This window comes from Tachysurus fulvidraco, chromosome 9 (assembly GCF_022655615.1).
Source record: "Tachysurus fulvidraco isolate hzauxx_2018 chromosome 9, HZAU_PFXX_2.0, whole genome shotgun sequence".
In the NCBI taxonomy this organism is placed as follows: Eukaryota; Metazoa; Chordata; class Actinopteri; order Siluriformes; family Bagridae; genus Tachysurus; species Tachysurus fulvidraco.
The window spans coordinates 11293752-11315036 of record NC_062526.1 but is presented as its reverse complement, the minus strand read 5'-3'; the positions used below and the strand labels follow the sequence as shown (position 1 = coordinate 11315036).

Below are 21285 nucleotides of genomic sequence, written 5' to 3'. Positions count from 1 at the left end.
TAGGTCAATATATGTTTAAGTTCCATGTGAACTTTCGGCTCATTAGTTTATACCTCAGTAAGTGATAATATTGAATACAGTGTTGATGTAGTGGTAACTCAGAGAAGCTCACATGTTGACTGCTTTGCATTTTCAGTTGTACTATCAGAATCAGAATCAGCTTTATTGCCAGGCATGTTTTCACATGCGAGGAATTTGTTTTAGTGCCAGAAGATCCACAGTCTAACAGACTTAAGATTTAAGAAAAGCAACACAGGATCATAAATCTTTACTTCATTTTAATTGTTAGAGGTAATGCCAATGTTCAAATCCAAACCAATATGCAACGTGTGTAAAAAGAAAAAAAGAAAGAAAAAAAAAGAATGAATTTTAGATTTTAAAAAAACCCAAAAAACCCCCACAACATACAGAAAAAAAGAATTCCAGTTCAATATTTAGTTTCACACATGTCCTTCTTAGTACTGACATACACACAAACACACGCATCATAAACAGATAAAGCGAATGCAAACACAACCCTTACAGGGTACTGTTAAGCTGTAAGCTTAAACTAACAAAACACTTCAGTTTCCTTCATTAAACAATTTCTGATTAATTAAACGTGTTTTACAAATTTGGAGCATTTTGCGTAAAATGACTTTACATGTAGTGCAGAGTGAAAAATGGATTTTATTTACACTGGGAGGAATCCATGCAAGTCTTGAGCATGAGTACGGCTCTAATATGGTCAAATAATTTAGAGCATCCAAGGCACATTTGGATGTAATGCTAAAGAATAAAGCAATGGAATGGCTATGATCACCACAAGCTAGCTGTACCTGTGAGAACCTTTATGATTTTAGCACACAGAGCCAGTCTGAAGCTCAATACGAACCGCTCATCATCATTAGCGAATTAAATGTTCAGAAGCCTAAACTTAAAGGGAGAATGCCCCAGGAATGTTTGCTTACCCAAACAATTATTTTATTCTATTAGACTATTAAAACATACATAATACACTTGGAAATAATGTTCTTCATAGCTATCTAGCATTTTGGTATGAATAGTATATAAAAATGAAAATGGCATATAAAGACAAACGTGAACAGAAAATAGATGGAGATTGGAATTAAACACACGCTCTTGGTTGACTTGCATAGAATACTTTATCTATCAAAAGATACAAATGTAACCCACAAGACAGTAACAATGAAGAGAGCCTGAGCAATTGGCTTTGCTTTCATACCCTCATGGTTTCTATTTCCTTATCAAAAGAAAAGAAAACACAATGTCCTCCTGAATACTAAGTAAGCAAAAGAACATCAAAACCCAAACATGTAACAAATCTCCACTGGTCTGTCTTTAAATTTTCAGGCAGGTTAGAGTACAAGTAAAAACATTTAGATGGAACACTTAAGGAGAGGTAACAGAAGATAAACAGAGCTCTTTAGTGGTAGGACACATGTGCTGCGGAGCTGGAAACTGCCTTTATGCTTCAAACCTCTTTGGGAAGAGCATAGGGGCCACCAAGGTCCACATGTAGAGGAAGAGACAAACCCAGCAAGACGCCATCTTGATCCAGAACACTGACCAGCTGCCTTCCAACAATCTCTCTATCTTAGCATTGTCATAACTGCAAAGAAACACACACAGGAAGCACAGGAAATCAGTTCAGGTGTGTCAGTGAGGTATAGGCAAGAACTGCTTTCATTATATCGAGAACTAGATCTGTTCGGATTGATTAATAATCAATTGATTAATAATCACGACTTTCTGAACATTGGACCCTTTCTTAGGCCGACGCTTGATGCTTCTTAGAATTCTTAGAAATGTGTACATCTTCCCATTAAAAATAAAGAGAAGATCCCAGTAAATATAAATGTTATTCACAACGCATCTTAACTCTTAAAAGATGGATTGAGGTCAAAAAGTCTTAGGAGTAGTGAGGAGGACTTTTAAGAGGCTTTGGAGTTAGCAGATTAGAAAATGGCCAAAAAAAGTGAAGACATGTACTGTATAATGTACAATATGTAATAATGACAGTGAGTTAATAAAATGCTACAGATTAGATCATGTAGGGATTATTTTTGTGATCAATCATCAAATCAATTAGAAATAACATGTCAAACAGAGCTGAAATGCCATAGCAGCAGAAATGATAGAATTTGACACTATGATATTTCGGCTCGGTCTCGGGGATGTTTTCATTTACATTATTTGTGTTATATTTGTAACATACTGATGTCAGCGCATCTTTAATATGATCGTCTCAAGCGTAATCCCTACACGATACAGCCTCAAATATCTTCACATAGAAAAAAGTTAAAGCTTATAACATACGAATATTTTAAAAGCACTCTTTTTTCTGTATATTTTTTTTATCACAGTCTTCAAAAGAACTTGTCATACCTAGCAACGGAGTCAGCCTCACCTCCTCTTTAAGATCAGAAGTAGTTGTTTTTACCTTGCTCAGAGTTGATCTGTCACTGGTCCTGAATTACTCTTAAGCGAAGATTCCTAGCTAGAACTTTTTAAAGCTGAATCAGGAGCTCTCTGAGATCATCCATCTGAGATGGTGTTTCATTTGAGAGTATGCCACCCTTATAAACTTAAAACTTTTTTCTCTTATTGTTTGAAAGTCACAAACATTTGGGATAATCGGTTTGTAGTAAAATTCCTTGTGTGTGTGAATGACTTACTGGAACCAGTTTGTGACCGTCATCATGACGTAGAGAGAGCCGAGGAAGAAGACAAAATGAAAGTAGGCATAACTGTAGACAGTGCCCTCCTTCTCATCATAAAAGACATTCTGTCCTCCTGCAGCCTTCTCCTCCTCCTCATAGTCATCTGCAACAAACCCACAGTTCCATCAGCATTGACTGTAGAGTAAAGTGGTTAGAGGATCAGGGTTCAAGCCCCAGCACTGCCAAGCTGCCACTACTGGGGCCCTTGAGCGAGGCCCTTAACCCTCACTGCTCCAGCGGTGCTGTATCATGGCTGACCCTGTGCACTGACCCAAACCTCCAAATTTGGGATATGTGAAGAACGAATATCATTGTGCTGTAATGTATATATGACACAATAAAGGCTTCTTCCTCTTCCAAGTGACTGTGTCCTACATGACCACAGGGAGGCACCATCGAGCTTTCTAGCACAGGCCTTGGCTCAGATTATTTTAATCACAAAACAATTTTTTCTCCATCAGAACAACAAATCAATCTATCTATGTATGTATGTATGTATGTATGTATGTATGTATGTATGTAAATAAAATAAAATAAGTGAATAAAGTGAGGATGAATTCATTCTTACCTGCAAAGTCAGTGCAGCAGAAGCAGCAACGTGCTCTCTGAAAGGATGATAAAAGGACTCAGTGAGTCAGGCAGATCACTTCACCATATATTTCATCTTTTTTTGAAACTTTAGAAATGAAACCAAAGCAGATCATTATTGTATTCAACACACAAAATATTTCAAGGTAAAGAACTCGGACCTCATTTTCTTGCATGGAGTTTCTGTACACTCGTAATGCTGCTGAGCTCCTCTTTGTAGTGGAGGTCAAACTGTACAAAGAAAATAAATAAATAAATAAATAAATAAATAAATAAATAAATAAACCTGACACCGTCACCTCAGACCTGCTCGTTTGGGAAGTATATATTTGTTTTCTATAAAGCTCATGTCTATGATTAAAAATAGTCTACACATAAAACTCACTCTCATTGGGTCTTTTAGCAGAAAATTTCTTCGGAATTTAGACCTTTTATGCTAAAGAAACTCTTTAAAATAGCATTAGCTGAAAGTACCCTATTTCCTTCTGCATTTTGTGGGTGGAAAAAAAACAACTTGAAACTATTTGGAAAAATCATTTCAAGTTGAGCTGAGAATATACGCACGTCTCCACCAGTACCGGCTGTGTGTAAATAGAACCTCGGGCCTTAGAGACATCTTGAATAGACATGTCTGCTTTTAATGTGAAACACATGTGAGTCTCCTCCATTTTGTATGAGCTAAATGAAGAAGGCTTTAATCTGTGCTTCGGCTTCAGCAGGGATACCTGTTTTTATGTCGAAATGAACACAGTCTTAACCAGATAATTGCATGTTTTTAGTACTTTTGGGACTGGTCTCTCTACACACCCTTTTAAATGATCTGGTATTTCTTTGAGAGGATTTGCTTTAATGGCTAAACTACATGGGAGTTACTATGGGTGAAAAAAGGTCAAAGGAGACAAAATAAGAGAAACACAAAATTTTAAAATTGTAAAAATGAAAAAGGAAATTAAAGGTTAATACCATGAATAAAGCACACAGCCGAATAAAATTGCCGTTCCTACACCCGTTGCTACATTTCTGTCCACCTCTGATCCAGAGATTTTAAAGACACAGACAGTTTCGTTCTTTCCATTGTGCTCCACCACTGAGAGAGAGAGAGAGAGAGAGAGAGAGAGAGAGACAGGAGAGTTGAGATGGCATAATGTGGTAAAAATGTCTATAAAACTACATTTGAAACTCCATTTCTGCAACCACACAAACCTGTAAAACGATACCAATAAATACGCATAGACGTATAGACAACAAAAAGGACACAGATACACACAGATGTGCGCACAGAGAGACAGATACACACAGACGTGCGCGCAGAAGAGACAGATACACACAGACGTGCGCGCAGAGAGACAGATACACACAGACGTGCGCGCAGAGAGACAGATACACAGACGTGCGCGCAGAGAGACAGATACACACAGACGTGCGCGCAGAGAGACAGATACACACAGACGTGCGTGCAGAGAGACAGATACACACAGATGTGCGTGCAGAGAGACAGATACACCCAGATGTGCGTGCAGAGAGACAGATACACCCAGATGTGCGTGCAGAGAGACAGATACACCTAGACACGCATGCACAGAGACAGATACACACAGACACGCGCGCACAGAGGACAGATACACCCAGACACGCATGCACAGAGACAGATACACAGACATGTGCGCACAGAGACAGATACACACAGACAGATACACACAGACACACGCGCACAGAGACAGATACACACAGACAGATACACAGACACACGCGCACAGAGACAGATACACAGACACACGCGCACAGAGACAGATACACACAGACACAAGCACACAGAGACAGATACACACAGACACAAGCACACAGAGACAGATACACACAGACACATGCGCACAGAGACAGATACACACATACACACAGACACATGCGCACAGAGACAGATACACACAGACACATGCGCACAGAGACAGATACACACATACACACAGACACATGCGCACAGAGACAGATACACACAGACACATGCGCACAGAGACAGATACACACAGACACACGTACACACAGACACACGCGCACAGAGACAGATACACAGACACACGCGCACAGAGACAGATACACACAGACACAAGCGCACAGAGACAGATACACACAGACAGATACACAGACACACGCGCACAGAGACAGATACACACAGACACACGCGCACAGAGACAGACACACACAGACACGCGCGCACAGAGACAGACACACACAGACACATGCGCACAGAGACAGACACACACAGTCACAAGCACACAGAGACAGATACACAGACACACACACAGAGACAGATACACACAGACACACACACACAAAGACAGATACACACAGACACACGCACACAGAGACAGATACACACAGACACGCGCGCACAGAGACAGATACACACACACCCACAGACACAGATACACACACACGCACAGACAGATACACACAGACACAAGCGCACAGAGACAGATACACAGACAGATACACCCAGACACACGCGCACAGAGACAGATACACACAGACACACACGCACAGAGACAGATACACCCAGACACGCGCGCACAGAGACAGATACACCCAGACACACGCGCACAGAGACAGATACACACAGACACAAGCACACAGAGACAGATACACACAGACACACGCGCACAGAGACAGATACACACAGACACACGCGCACAGAGACAGATACACACAGACACACGCGCACAGAGACAGATACACACAGACACACGCGCACAGAGACAGATACACACAGACACACACACAGAGACAGATACACACAGACACAGATACACACAGACACACACACAGAGACAGATACACACAGACACACGCACACAGAGACAGATACACACAGACACACGCACACAGAGACAGATACATGCACAGAGACAGATACACGCACAGAGACAGATACACACACACCCACAGACACAGATACACACACACGCACAGACACAGATACACACAGACACACACGCACAGAGACAGATACACACACAGACATGCACAGAGACAGACACATACAAAAACACACACAGAAACACATACACAGTTACTTACTTTCAATGGGCTTGCTGGACAGTGCTGAGAAGGTGAGGTACATGACATAGACACTGATAATTGCAGGCTGGAGCAGGCCTGAGGTTGGCTGGACTGTGAGAACAGCACATGAAACATGTTTGCTTTACATTAGCACCAGATGCAAACTAACAGCATACACAATAGGAAGGAGGGGAAGGAGGGAAGGGAAGGAAAGAAGGGAAGACATTACTATGATAGAAAAGAGGTGTTATTTGTGTAGTAACAGCGTTTAGCTCAGGAGTTATTGACTCGGGAAACTCCGATCTGTGAATATGCGGCCAACTTCCCGCTCCTTCAGGTCTCTCCAGCGTTGGAAAGCTGATCCTTATTAACACGGTCCTACTTCTTGCCTTATCGTAAGCCTTTCTTCGCTTTCTTTCTTTGTTTTTATCCGCCATGTCAATGTTAAAACCACTTTCTGCTCATGTCACACATGCACACTGAACACTCTCTCCACCGCATATTGACAAGCCCCGCCCCTTTCTGCTCATTGGCTACACGTTTGTTTTGTTTATTTTTCGGCCTGACTCAGTATTCTGAAGCATTCCTCAAAAATTGGAGACCCTGCCTTTAATTGAAAAACTTCTCCTGTAACTATAGAAACATACTGTACATCATTTAATTAATTGCAGCTGGTGCTGATCTGGGGGGCACGGTGGCTTAGGGGGTAGCACGTTTGCCTCACACCTCCAGGGTCGGGGTTCGATTCCCGCCTCCGCCTTGTGTGTGCGGAGTTTGCATGTTCTCCCCGTGCCTCGGGGGTTTCCTCCGGGTACTCCGGTTTCCTGGTAGGTTGATTGGCATCTCTGGAAAATTGTCCGTAGTGTGTGAGTGTGAATGTGTGCCCTGTGATGGGCTGGCACTCCGTCCAGGGTGTATCCTGCCTTGATGCCCGATGACGCCTGAGATAGGCACAGGCTCCCCGTGACCCGAGAAGTTTGTATAAGCGGTAGAAAATGAGTGAGTGAGTGAGTGGTGCTGATCTATTGTTTGCAGTATAATACATGATGTACAGTATGTTTCTATAGTTACAGGAAAAGTTGAGTTTTTCAACCAAATAATAAAAGGTAGGAGGGGAAAGGCATATGACCACTTTCATTTTAACACCAGTGCACCAAACATATCATCTGACTGTCTTTATCACATCGTGTGTGTATTCTGTCGTCAGCCTTTACTGCCATGCAGTCTCAAAACTGCTCGTGTGTATGAAATGGTGATCAGTCGCCAGGGTGCTGGTGCGTTTCCACCATGGAGACCCATGTGACCTTTAAATGTCATCAGATATAACCCAGTAATTAGGTAGACTTTGAAATAACATTGAAAGTTTTTTACCCTAAAAAGTAATGACTTAAGACATCATGGGGCACAAAAACACATACAACATTAGAAAGACCACTGTAATCTGATCATATATCTGTAGGGATGACAGTTTGCATGTTTGCGACCCATAACCCTTTGCTACTTCTGGAAGACTCAGCCTGTAATAATAGTACACAAACATAAATCTAGACAAAACTGATCATATGGCACATATCTTCCTTCTTGAGAACTCACACAAACAAGGCAGCTGGCCCATGCCTATTTAAATGTCCAAACTCAAAAACAGAAAAAAGAAGAAGAAGTGAATGCCGGGACTTCCTGTCACACTGACTCACATGTCTGAATGCAGGGTGAAATGGCCAGCAGTGAGACGATGATGCATAAACCTGAGTTCACACCCAGGAAGACCTTGTTGAGGAAGCAGGCCTCAGGGTGTGTGTAGTACATGACCATAAAGATCAGAGCACCCACTGCCACAGAGAAGAGCACCAATGTGGCCAGAGCCAGCGCCGCGTACCACAACTTGTTGTGATCTACACCTGAACTCCTGCAGAGGAACAGGGAGAAGAAAAAAAAACAATGTTTATTTAACTGGCCATGAAACCCTACAGTAGCAAATCTTACATTTTTAGTGAAGAAAAAAAACTTTGTAGAATTAAAATTAAGGTTTATTTTATGAACATAAAATCTGTCAATGATATCTGTTTACTGAAATTAAAGCTTTTTTTTAAGTCAGTCAGCTGTAGGGATGCTGTGGCTACATGAATGAATTTTAGTTGAGTTATAGTGATTTCTGTTTTCTGGACCCCTCACCAGTGCCATCTTAATGTCATAGTGCATCTACACACTGGTTTCTGACATGATGACACAGAATATTGTTCCTTCTTGTACCACAATCACAATACACAGTGCTTACTGTGAACAGGAAATGACTCTGCCTTTTAGTTCTACCATGTGCTTCCTCTGGATTGTTTCTCTAGTTGTCTGTTTGGCTCTTACTTGCAAAAAACTAAGCACAGGTGATGCATAAGCATGTGTCACTGCTGCAAAAATCTCCCAGAATACTGGGCTTCGGGGAACATAAATGAAAAGTCTGTTCACGTGATTGAATCACTGTAGTCGTCTTGCCACTTCTCTAAAACAAATAGGACACAGAGGAACATGCCATCTAAATAACATGGTTCGTTTACAGTAATATTTATATGGTTGTACTTCTCGTATATAAAAGCACAGTTTAGAACATTCAGCGTTTCCGAAATATAACAATAGACTGAAGGTGTAGATGAATCGTAAATCCATTAGCTTGTGCTCCAGTGTCACACCCAGACCCATATTTTTGTTTCCTGGAAACAAAACCATCCTGAACCCTACATGCTGAAAGCTTTAGGAGGCCACACCTACAGCACTGTATTATTAAGCTCGATGTTTTGATTGCTGAGTTTACAAATGGTTTCCTTTCCATTTATTACTGCTGTACACATTCTATATTACAAACATATAGTGTATAAAACCAGACCACCCACTACGCAGCCTCCCTTACTATGGAAATTACAGCTGGACAGAGTACACTACCCTCTCTCTACACTGTGTAATGAATTCCAGTTGTGCTATGTTATGTTTTCCTAAAGAAAAGAAAAAAAAAGGGATTTTTGGATGCAGAGATGGAAGCCACTTTCCCAGTGAATGATTTTCCGTCACTGATATAGCATGTCTGAGAGAGGATCAGAAGAACAATGGCAAGAGATTAATTTTACCAGTTCTGGTTCCATCTGTGTGCAAACTGAACCAGGAGCATGAGCTGGATTACTAGGAATAGGAAGCCTCCGGCAGCTCCCACATAACGCCACACTGTAGAGGGAGGGAGAAGAGGGAAGGAGAGAGAGAGAGAGAGAGAGAGAACATTGAGCTGTCAGTCTCGACACTCCTTTTATTTCTGTGACTCCCACTTTCTGTGCTGATGGCAGCTTTCCAGACTGCTGCTCGCTTCTACTGACAACAACTACACGATTCCACATCCAAATAACTACATGACTCACAAAGAAACACGTGAAGGGCACTTTTTGCTTTTTACACCATGTAGTATCATAGGACTGTAGTGAAAGTGCTGTTGGTATGATTATCAAAAAAGCTGGACAAACTTGTATAGAAAAAAAAACAACTTGAAACCATGAATCCCTTCACACCATGAAAACATTCCTGTGTCTGTGTCATCTCTGCCTGTTACAGAATGCTGATACTTTACATGTCGTCCAACATATTGCAAAATAAAAGTCTTGGAGAAAAATTTATCACATGATTTAATACAAGTCCCTGTGTATTAGATAAAGTTTTAGAACCAGTGCTTCAATATAAACCTGGATCTTAAAGATCAGATTATTTTCACAGATTTGCTTTCATGCACTCTTCAAAGACCTTTCTGAAGTTTCTGCAACTCAAGATCTCAGTTCAGGAAAATGAAGATTGTCACCTGATAAGTCATTACATAGCGGGTTTAAAGCTCATGAAAAGTACAAGTGGTAGCCAATATCTACGACAAACAGAGAGTGAATAAGAGTGAAAGAGAACAAAAATTAAAAAGAAGCAATACAATACCTTCGAGAAACTTCTCTTCACCAGGTATGAAGAAGCCTCCTGCACAGCAGGCTAGCAAAGCCAAAAACTTCAAGAACCAGAATCTGAATGGAGATAAAGAGAAGATGATGCTAAAAATAATCAGGGCACATCCACATGCTAGTGGACATGGATCATTGAAGGGAAAATAAAAAATAAAAACATTCAGGGTAAATTATTTTCAAAACTTAGCTGCATGGCTTATCATACACAAATATTACTTCTCCATGAAAACCTGTCTGATTGTGAACATTTCTCTTACTTGTTTACTATGGCATGTATTTTAGAAAAGTGTTTAGAAAGACAAGGTAACTATTCTGGATTTATTGTTTGAAGACAGCAGGCATTTACTCTGTGCTTTCCTGCATGCCTTTGACCTCAAGCCACTTCCTCTTCTCCTTCACACCATTTGCATACAACACAAAGATCCGATTATTGCAAAGTGTAGAGCTCTTGTTGGGACCCAAGCCATTGCGTATGAGGAAAATAAAGCTCGCCTCCTAATGAAATTTTCTCCGGACGGGCGTTTAATTAATACCACCATTCAGTGCAGTGGGAGTGGGTGGGTAATGGAGTTGAAGGAGGAGCGTGAAACAGAACATGTAGAGTGAATGAAAAAAGCCAGCCAAATGATACATGGCCTTGTGGACCTCCGGTGACTCTGAGATGGCTGCAGAGGGTGACAGAGAAGGCAAGGCTAGCTTGTAAGGAAAATAAACTATACTTCTTACCCGTTGTGTAGAGCCGCCCGACATCCTATGCTGCTCTGTATTCGGATGGTGAACATGGAGAAGAAGAAGAAGAAGCACGCCATGCCAAAACAGACTTTGTAGACGGCGGAGTAACCGACCAGAGCGCTGCAGTTCTCTCCCGCATTCAGCTTTTCACAAATCTCTTGATAAAAGGGAATCTATAACAGGATGATACAGAATTACTGCTTGTGCGGAAAATGAAAAACATTATAGATAAGGAAACTACTCTGTATGGAGAAGCCAATCACTTTACTTATGGAATTATATGAAATACTGTTTCCATTTTTTAAAACTCGAAAAAAAAATTTATCTCAAATATCAAAATCTTTCAAATATCCATAAGATTGTACAGAAGGAATACCGAATAATGCTACACAAAAATGCACAATTCCCATTTGTGTCAAAATGCTAATGAACCAGTGGCTTTAATGTGGCACATACATATCAGTATTACCTTTTAAATATTAATTTACATTATTTGATAATGAAAGGAATTGGAGGAGGACAAAAAGCTTTATCTGCCTCCCAAAAGCAATTGTTCTTTGCACAGCAACCACACAGGACAGAGATGTTCACTTGAAGACAGTGAATGATAAATGAATAATGGATGAGAATGAAAAAAAAAAATCCTCTTTCCTTTGATCAGATGCTTCCAAAACTGAGGTTCAGGGTAAATGAAAACGTTAGACACAACCACACAACTGGCCTCTTTGTAGTGTCAGGTCTTTAGAGAGAGCAAGTACAACCATAACGGTTTTGTCTAAAAGAATGCTAAATTGGGTGCAAGCCCTATATTTTTGCTCCTTGCTTGTGGTCTCTGAAATAAAACATTCTCTAAAAAGAAGCAAGGTGTTTAATCCTAAGTTTCCATCACATAAAACAATCAGTTCTCTGATATTTTACTGTTTAGATCTGAACAGTTAGGGGAAAAAACACATTCAGAAGATCCATTTCTCTTTCTTTCATCACTCTAAGCTCATTTAATGCTTTTCACAACAGGCAGCCTTGGGTTGAGCTTGACTTTTACAGGCTCTTGTTCTTGCTTGGCATTTACACAGCGGGCATGCAAAGGGCGAGTGGAAGGACAAAAAGAAAGGCTTGGCCAGAACATAATGGCTGGGTCCACACTACACAGTGTTACAACATTCCTGGGTGACCATCTCTCTGGCTCGCATGGATTCATCCCAATTTCAGTGAGGAGAAGAAAATAATAAGCAGTCTGTTTTGTGCACTTTGTAAAGTCTAAAAATTCCTGCTAGGGGTGTTACGTAGACGGCACAGCGAGCTTCACCATGCCTTTTATTCTCCCGCGGTGCTGCACTGTTCTCTGCATAGCTGTGGTTTGGACTGGTGTGCTGGCTGACTGTAGATAGAGACTTCACATTTCTAAAGCTAGTCTTCCTCATGAGTAAGTGTCTGAAAGGCCATAGCAACAGTGCTTGTTGTTTTGTTGTGGTTAAAAGGTCTTTTTCTGAAGAAGGGCTGTAATCTTTGCTTTTGGACAGATTAGACAACACTTGCAGATCCATGAGTATGTGAGAGAAGAAACTTACAGTTGATTCAAACAGTTTCATATATATGTGTCACATTATAGAGATGAAGAGAATAAAGGAGCACTTTGAAGGACAGGTTACCTTTAGCTCTGTCAACTGTCATGAACTATTTTCTCCGACATGGGAGAACACAAGGGCTGATGTGTACAAGCTGATTAAAAGAAGGCCGTATGACAACTGTAACAAATATTACATCATACTGTCACTTTATGACTTATCAACAATAAGGTGCTCAGGTGACTGACAGTCAGCAGTTAGCTCATTTTAGCCTTGTCTACTGTTACATTAAGAGATGAGAAAACAAAAACAAATGGAACTCGATTAAAAGACACTGAAAACCCTGCTGTGTTTATCTGAGACTAATGTAAGCCTTTCTAATAACAACTAGTTAACACAGATGGTGGAATGATGGTAGGACATGAAGAGAGGTGCAATTTCATTTTCATGTATATTTCATCCAACTTAAGGGAAAAAAGGTTGTCTCTAGGAAAGCAGGTGATGCTTCAAACGCTTACAGTAATCATGGGTAAGGCTACAACATGATGAGAAAGTGATATTTGGCATTATGAAGTATGCAGAAGACCTGAAAAATCTCACATTATTGCGCATTTGCATCTCCACGGTGGGTGACATCATGATCACGCAGATGACGGTGACCAGCATGAAGTAGAGAGCGTACATGAAGCGTGTCCCTGTCGACTGCTTGATCTTGGGACAGCAAGCGCAGCACAGTGAGCAGGCAGCCGAACCGCAGCAGCAGGCCAACTTTGGGAGGAAAGGCACAAGACAGCATTTCAGATTTCAGCATGGTCAGCTTATATATATATATATATATATATATATATACACACGCACACACACACACACACACACACACACACAGTATTTTCCGCACTATAAGGCGCACCTAAAAGCCTTAAATTTTCTCGAAATTCGGCCATGCATCTAATAATCCGGTGCGCCTTGTGTGTGCACCGAGTTCCAAAAATCTGTAAAAATGTTGTTGTGAGACTTTGGTAAGCGTTCCGCTTGATTGACTGTCGGACCATTTCCCGCTGACACAGGGACGTAATACATACATTATGTACGCTGGCAGCGATAAACCAATCAGAAAACATTACGTAATATGTACAGTACGGACGCTTACCTCTGCCATGCCTCCGGTAAGTATACTACCAACAACATTTGACACTTCCTAACCATTATGCGCTCCACACTCCAGTCCAGTAGGTGGCGGTAAATGCACCTTAGTTTGGTTTGCCATCCGCCAATAAAAATCAGATGCTTACAAGGCACAATTCAAACTACAGGCTATCAGTTACGCGGTTGTAAATGGGAATAGAGCAGCTGCGAAAGAATTCAACATCAATGAATCTATGGTTCGGAAGTTCAGGAAGCAAGAAAATGTACTGCGCCAAGTTAAGAAAACACAGTAGATGAGGACTTTGATGGACTTTTGGGAGAAGATTGTTAAATAGTAGAATAAAGTTCAACTAAAGTCACTGTTTTACTTCTGTTACCATTTTTTGTAGACCGTATGTTTTAGCATGCGCCTTATAATACGGTGCACCTTATGTATGGGTTAAGTACAGAAATAGACCCCGTAATTGAGACTGCGCCTTATAATCCGGTGTGCCTTATGGTGTGGAAAATACTGTGTGTGTGTATATACACACATACATATATGTGTATGTGGACTCTTCATGACTTAAGCCATTTTGATTTTAATTGTCATAACAGTTAGATCTGCTTAGAGTTAAACAAAAACTAATGAGAAATGTATAGTCTAGTCTAGGATAGTCCATGTCTCTGAGATATTTTGCTCTCAAGACAGACTACTACATTTCTTTCGTCAGCTAAACCAGTGAGCAAATTCAGCAGAGGTATTACATGCTGAAACAACATGCACGCACACACACACACACACACACACACACACACACACACACACACACACACACACACAATCCTCATTGGTTGATTTCACTCCTAGCAGCAGAAATAATGAGCTGCTATTGGACAGCTGAGCAACTCTAGGACAAGGCTGTTACTATGAACCTGAGCTCATCAGCACAGAGAGTTTCACTCACAACCGTGAATGCCTTCAACACCATTAAACACCCTGAGAGTATACACGGTCTGGGAGTGTCTTTATCTTTTTAATCTCCTGTCTGCAGACAGGGAGGTGTGCACACGAAGCAACTACATGCTCACACTGAATCATTCCTGATTCAACAAGGATGTGTATTTTATCTTCTGAAACAGATTCACATGCTTAACATCGACTGGATTTTCTGACAGATTGTGCTTTCATTGTCGATGCTTTCCTGCAGAACTGCACCTAACCTCTAAAGACCTGCTGCTACAGACTTAACTGCAGAAATATTCCCATTTACATTGCATATGATAGAAAAGTCAAGTATGTGATGTGATTAACAGGTTTCTGTATGGATTGTGATTTGCCACACTTGTAAAGTCCAACACTGTTGATCAGGGGTGTTAAACTCAGGCCCGTGTAATTATATTGAAAAAAGTCTGGTCTCCTGGCAGACTATGTTCATGAAAGCAAAATCAAAAAGTGAAGCTGCTGTAAAGGCGAGTTTTATTGCGGCAGCAGAGATTGCAAAATCTGCCCGGCCCTTTAATGAGGGAGAGTTTCTTAAAAAGTGTATGGTGTAAGTTTGCGACATCGTGTGCCCAGATAAAAGGTTATGATATCACTCAATGTGCAGAGTAAATCAGAGTGTAGCAAACAGAGTTTGAATATATGTTTTCTTTATGCACTTTTTCTACTCCAAGGCATGAACTGTTAATAGTCAATTATTTTTGGTTGTTTTGTTGTTGGTTTTGAAAAAGATCCACTTCAAAAAGGAACTTAAAATGACAGTGAGAGGCATGATTTATTTTATTTATTTAAATAAGAAATGAACACCACTGATGTGTCTTATTTCACATTTAATTTCTTATGTGTTTGTAATAGCAAGCTCTGGTTGTTTCAAATCCTGTGTTCAAGCAAAAGTAAAAAGTTTGTTTCCATATGAAAAAGGTTGAACATTACATATCAGTTGCAGTTAATTTTTCAATAAATATTCAGTTTGGCCCGTGACTTTATCTCAGTTTTATATTTTGGTCCACTGTGAATTTGAGTTTGACACCCCTGCTGTAGACACTGGGATCGAAATGATATTAGAACAAGTGTTTGTGCTCAGAAAGGCAAGAAAGGTAGTGACTTGGGAGCTCTTTCTTGCATAAACAATTACAGGTTTATTTATGTGGTAAAGATCTATCCCATGTGTGAGAGAGAAATCTACAGAGTGACACAAAGGACAAAAGAAATTCCAGTAATGTGATCTAGACAGCGGTAGAAATGCTGATAGTGACTCATTCTGCTAAAGATGACAGGTGGCCGGTCTGAAAGCCTTCATTTCTCTGTGGCCTTTCAACATGCCGGTGCTTGGGTTCATGCTCCTTCGTCCTTGAGAAAGCCCATCCCCCACTACCTCCAACTGGGACAGTAATAAAACCCTTCCAAAGCCCTTTCCCAAAGCCCCCTTTTTGTGCTTTCCAGCTGTCCAAAGAGGTCTGGGTTAAAGGTGATGTGGACACTAACCTGCACCATGAATCCAACACAAAGCTTGAGAGCTTCTCAAGTCCACAAGTCCTCTTGGCTTTGTATCGTTCACTTGTATTGTTGGGAAACTCCCCCAGAGTGGAAAAATCAGTGGACGAGAATTTTTACAGCTACATGGAAAAGTTTCAGCTTGAGAAACAACAGTAATTTCCACACTGAGACCAGGATTCCACAGTAAAGCATTAATTTGAACAATTTACTACTCTGAACTTTCATCAGCTCAATCAGCTCACATGTGCTTATTTTCAAAAGCAGTACCATGTTCATGATCCATAATTCAACACAAAAAAAAATCCATCTGGCTGAAACAATTCATCGATAAACAGAATGGAATGAAAACGAAAGCACAAAGCTGACTTTCTCTGGCAGCTCATCAGCTGTTTAGCACCACACTGCGATGGCAGATTCAGATGTTTTGCAGCTATTAATGACACTTTTACCCTGAGAAAGCTGCTACTGGCATGTTGTTGATCACAAATCACAAATTCACTGAGATGGCAAGTACAGGCCCCAGTGTGCTGTTCAGACCCATGTTTAACTCAGTCAGGATCATAACTGTGGAAGCCAAAAAGTGGTAGCTGACAATATAATATAATAATGTATGGCAATATAAATAAGTCCCTTAATCTTGTATTAGGTAATCAAACTAACATATGACTTAATACCACTGCATTGTAGAGCTAATAAAACATTGTAAGAGAAAAATTCCCATGAAATGTGACAGTGGTTACAAAATAAAAGAGTCTAATGATGAAACGTGATATTTTTGTTTATTTAATATTCATTGTGATTTCAGTAGACAAAATTTGTTATTTAACCTAAAAATCCATTCATTTTCTGTAGCACTTTTCCCACACAGGCTCACAAGAAAGCTGGAGTCTGCACCAGGGCAGCCCCCCATGTACAGGGTGCCACCACACACACACACACACACACACACACACGCTAGACAATTTAGGTATCAAACCACAAACCCAAGGGGTGTGAGGCAATCATTCTAACAAACAATCTTTGCATATGAATCACGGCACCTTGAAATAAATTTCCTCTCATGCCTGGAAGTAACAATACTGACAAACCTCTTCCAAATTCTTCAAAACTTACTGTTTACTGAAAGAATGGCCTGAAGACAAACCACATAAATACTAAATATCTTTAATAGTAACTGTCCACAAATGCACCACTTCCCTGTCGAAACGTGGAAAAATTTTACCTAGTGCTGAAACAAACCCTTCTCTGACATGTTCTCTGGGAAAGTGTACGGCTTGGCTTGGTATTACTGCACTGTTTACACACACCCACTTCTCTTTCTTTCAGAGACCATAGTTACACTAAACATTCAAACGGTCACCTTCAGGCCCGGATCAATGGGTTAAAGACGTTGATGGATGGATGGAGTTTGTTCTGCGATCATTTGTCTGATGAGCAAAATGTCTTTTTCAGTTGCAAATGGGGAGCATTAGGGGGAAAAGACAGTAAAAGAGTAAACGATTTTCCTTCAGCAGTAGAGTTCAGTCTGTGCCCTCTCACATACATGAGATGAGATGAGATGGCATGTGTGAAATCCTAAACAGCCTGACAACAGATAGCACTTCCCACAATGCTTTCCCACACCACTGCTGAAGAGGTGCTACTACTGCTACTGCAAAAGTGTGGATCATTCAGTCAATCTCATCATCCCGATAACGACTCCGATACCTAACTTGAATGTGTTACATACACACACACCAATGACAAATGGTCATACAATACACTACAAACTGTGTTAAGGTTGTGATATAATAATAAAATGTAACGCTGCCACCAGTCCTGCCATCTTATATAAAAGTGCTGAGGAGTTTAATCAAGTGCTGAGATCCCAGCTGTGACAAGATATCAAAACAATCTGCTGTTTAACTAAAGGGAGGATCCGCTCACTGCGCTAAAAGTCTGGTGGTATGGGGGGAAAATACTGGCCTTAGTTCAACTTTGCAAAGTGTGCATTTGTTCTTGCTTTGAAAATGTAAAACAAAGCAAACGCACTACATACTGATGTGTTACTAAAAAGTTAAGAGTTTTCACTGTTCAAGTCAAGTCATGAATCATTGTCATATATAGCTGATACAGTGAAATGAGACAACATTTCTCCAGAACAAAGTTGCTACAAAAAAAAAAATGAAGCTACATAAAACACAGAGCCATGGACTTAATTGCTAGCCACATTCAGGCCTTTTACTCCCATTGTAAGCAAGAAGTTTTCAATAAATTTCCCTACTCTAGATAAATCATACAGCAATGCATGCTATCTTTATCTACAACAATTACACTATAACTATAAAAAAATAAATAATTCTCGTAAATGCACCGATTTGACATGTCAGTGAGGTCTCCTAGTTGCACACAGATTACATCACTCAGTCCGAATCATGAAGCAATCACCAACTTATCACCAGCAAAGCACTACTCAGACACAACCCAGTCAGGCTGCTTACGTTATTTAGATAAAAATACCCTCCAAATGACAGCGAGAAATGTTTCTTTGCTCTAGATACCGGAAAAATACGCATCTCAGAGGATGTAACGACTCATTCTAATCTAAACGAACCACATCCTAATCTCTGATGTATGAGGGTGTTTTTCTTGTCCCTGTTGTTTTTGGCTTTAAACATATGCATTCATCTGTTTCCAAATTAGTATGCATGCCTTTTAACAGTCCTGAAAAGCTTTTTCGGGGATCTGAAAGACACCTCTAGACTTGTTTTCTCCTGATTCTACAAAAGAAAGTGATCAGGTGAATGGGCACAAAAGGTGCGGGTGATCCGATCATGCCCTGTGGAGAGGTGTCTCCGGCGCCTGTGGGCCAGTGACTCCTGACAGACTTATCCTTTAATGAGCCAGGCCTGCCAGCCTGCCGTTCTCCACAGCTAATCTTATGCAAACAAGCAGCCTCATGGACCCAACAAGGAAATGAAAAGACCACCCGTGGATCACGCAACACACAAAAGGAGGCTACAAGGAAATGTGGGCCACTTGAGGCAGAAATTAGCACACTGAGAATGTGTTAGAGATCATGTTGACAAATGTTTTGTTTTCCTTTTCCACAGATCAGCTACATCCTACTTTAACTGTTGCCTAATTGTGCTACCTGTGACTAATCTGGTCAGTTTGGACTCGTTTTGTGCTGGAACAATGTTCCACTTTCTGTAAAGGATGAAATAGTGAAGAATATCACATCTAAATCAATGATGATTTCATGGCACAGTAAGTAGGTCTGAACCTAAAAGTCGTGTTCGTCTAATCAGTGACATGCAAGTTTATGGTTTTGTGACTGGTGTGAAAGAGTTTATTCCTTTATATTAAAGCTAATGATGCTTTACGGTGGTGTATTTTGGGACAACAGCAGTCACAGCTGGCTGTAAAGACGTACATTCATTTTAACGGTGTTGACAACTCGAACTCTTATTGTAGCTTAGCAAAAGTTCCCACACCATAAATTTAACAAAATTAAAATAAATTGAATACAAAGTCAGTGTAAATATACATATTTTTAAATCCACAATACGTGGATCTTTGAGCACTGATATCTTTCCGTTAGCCTGTTAGCTAACGACCGAATAAACCGTCGCTTCTTTTTACACACGGACAAAAGATTCGTGTGACAAGATAACTTACGCAGAATGAGGTTTGTTTTGACAACGTTTTTAGATTTTAACCGTATTTACAACACCTAAGCAGTTACTTAGCGATAGTTTTGTAAAAAAAAAAAAAAAAAATGTCCAAAACAAAATCAGACAAATAAGACAGTCGAATAAAAGCTACAGCTCTTTAACTCAAATCTCTCGCTCACACGTTTAAACGTGTCTGACACTCACCTGAGATAAACAGCAAGGGATACACATCTTTAAAACCACGTCCGAAAAATCCGTATTTACATGAACAGCTCCGAACAGATGTTTTCCTCAGAAAGAGAAGGGAAAAATACCCTGCCACACTGCACAGCTCCCCCCGACGAACGCACGCGCCGTCTTGTCCAGTACACAATAAACGACGGTGCGCTGACGAACGATTCAAATCACTGCGTGTTCCCTTTATAGGCGCCCTCGATAGCATGGCTCCTGCACCCTATCTAGGGAGCTACACACTAAAACAAGGACACAATCGGAACCATCACCACAGAGCTCGTGCTACATAAATGCTAATTTGATACTATAGCTTACTATACATTGTTAGCGGCTAACAATATACGCAAATGTTAACTACATACTCTGAATATCAAAGGAACGTTTGCCTTCGTAAAGTGAGAAACAAGATCGATTGCTAGGAGAATCTTGTGCATTTGTGCGACATTTAGTGCAACAGGCTGTGTTTTAGATGTTGGCTTTGACGATGCAAGTATTCGCAAAGGCCGGTGCTTTTTGGAGGCGAGTGGACATTGTTGTGGGTCAGTGTTACTTTTGGAAGCAAGTAGACAGAACATTTGGAGGTAAGTGGAGACGAGCTTGTGACGTCATCCGAATACTCTTGAAGTTCCCCACATTGGACTGTTTTGATACGTCACATGTCGTGCTAATTATTAGTTCTCATGTGACGTCACGTGACGTCATCAGAATACCCTGGCAGGACGTTCCCCCTCATTGTTCTGTTTTGATGTCACATGTCCATGTTGTGCAATTTTTTTATTTTCACGTGACGTCATCAGAATACCCTGTCAGGACGTTCCCCCTCATTGTTCTGTTTTGATATGTCACATGTCCACGTTGTAAAAAGTTTTTTGATTTTGCATATTTTAGGGGCGGGGCTGTGGCACAACCGAAAGGCCAGTCGGTACACCAATCTAAAACTTTGTTCAGAGTATCACCCTAAAGGAGCTGGCCGAGTTTGGTGTAGATAGTTCGAAAGCTTGCCACTTTGAGATCCGGTACCGGAAGTACAGGTACTCGTATCGCTTAGAAAAGTAATAGCAACAAACTTCAGACTAGGGTCTACAACATATCCAAATTTGATGCATGTGGCTCAAAAGCCCTAGGAGGAGT

At 40.7% G+C, this 21285-nt stretch overlaps 1 protein-coding gene across 1 annotated transcript; it reads right to left on the bottom strand.

Annotated features, from left to right (window-relative positions):
• Nucleotides 1-261: 261 nt before the first annotated feature.
• On the bottom strand, nt 262-20310 carry serinc5 (serine incorporator 5). The gene is made up of 12 exons (XM_027138406.2): nt 20125-20310; nt 13240-13407; nt 11069-11247; nt 10320-10402; nt 9482-9575; nt 8063-8274; nt 6387-6479; nt 4275-4398; nt 3473-3542; nt 3292-3328; nt 2679-2826; nt 262-1612 (listed from the first exon to the last, which is right to left on the bottom strand). Exons 1-12 carry the CDS (start codon nt 20149-20151, stop codon nt 1468-1470), a joined length of 1380 nt encoding a protein of 459 aa, XP_026994207.1. The 5' UTR covers nt 20152-20310; the 3' UTR covers nt 262-1467.
• Between the last annotated feature and the right edge of the window lie 975 nt (nt 20311-21285).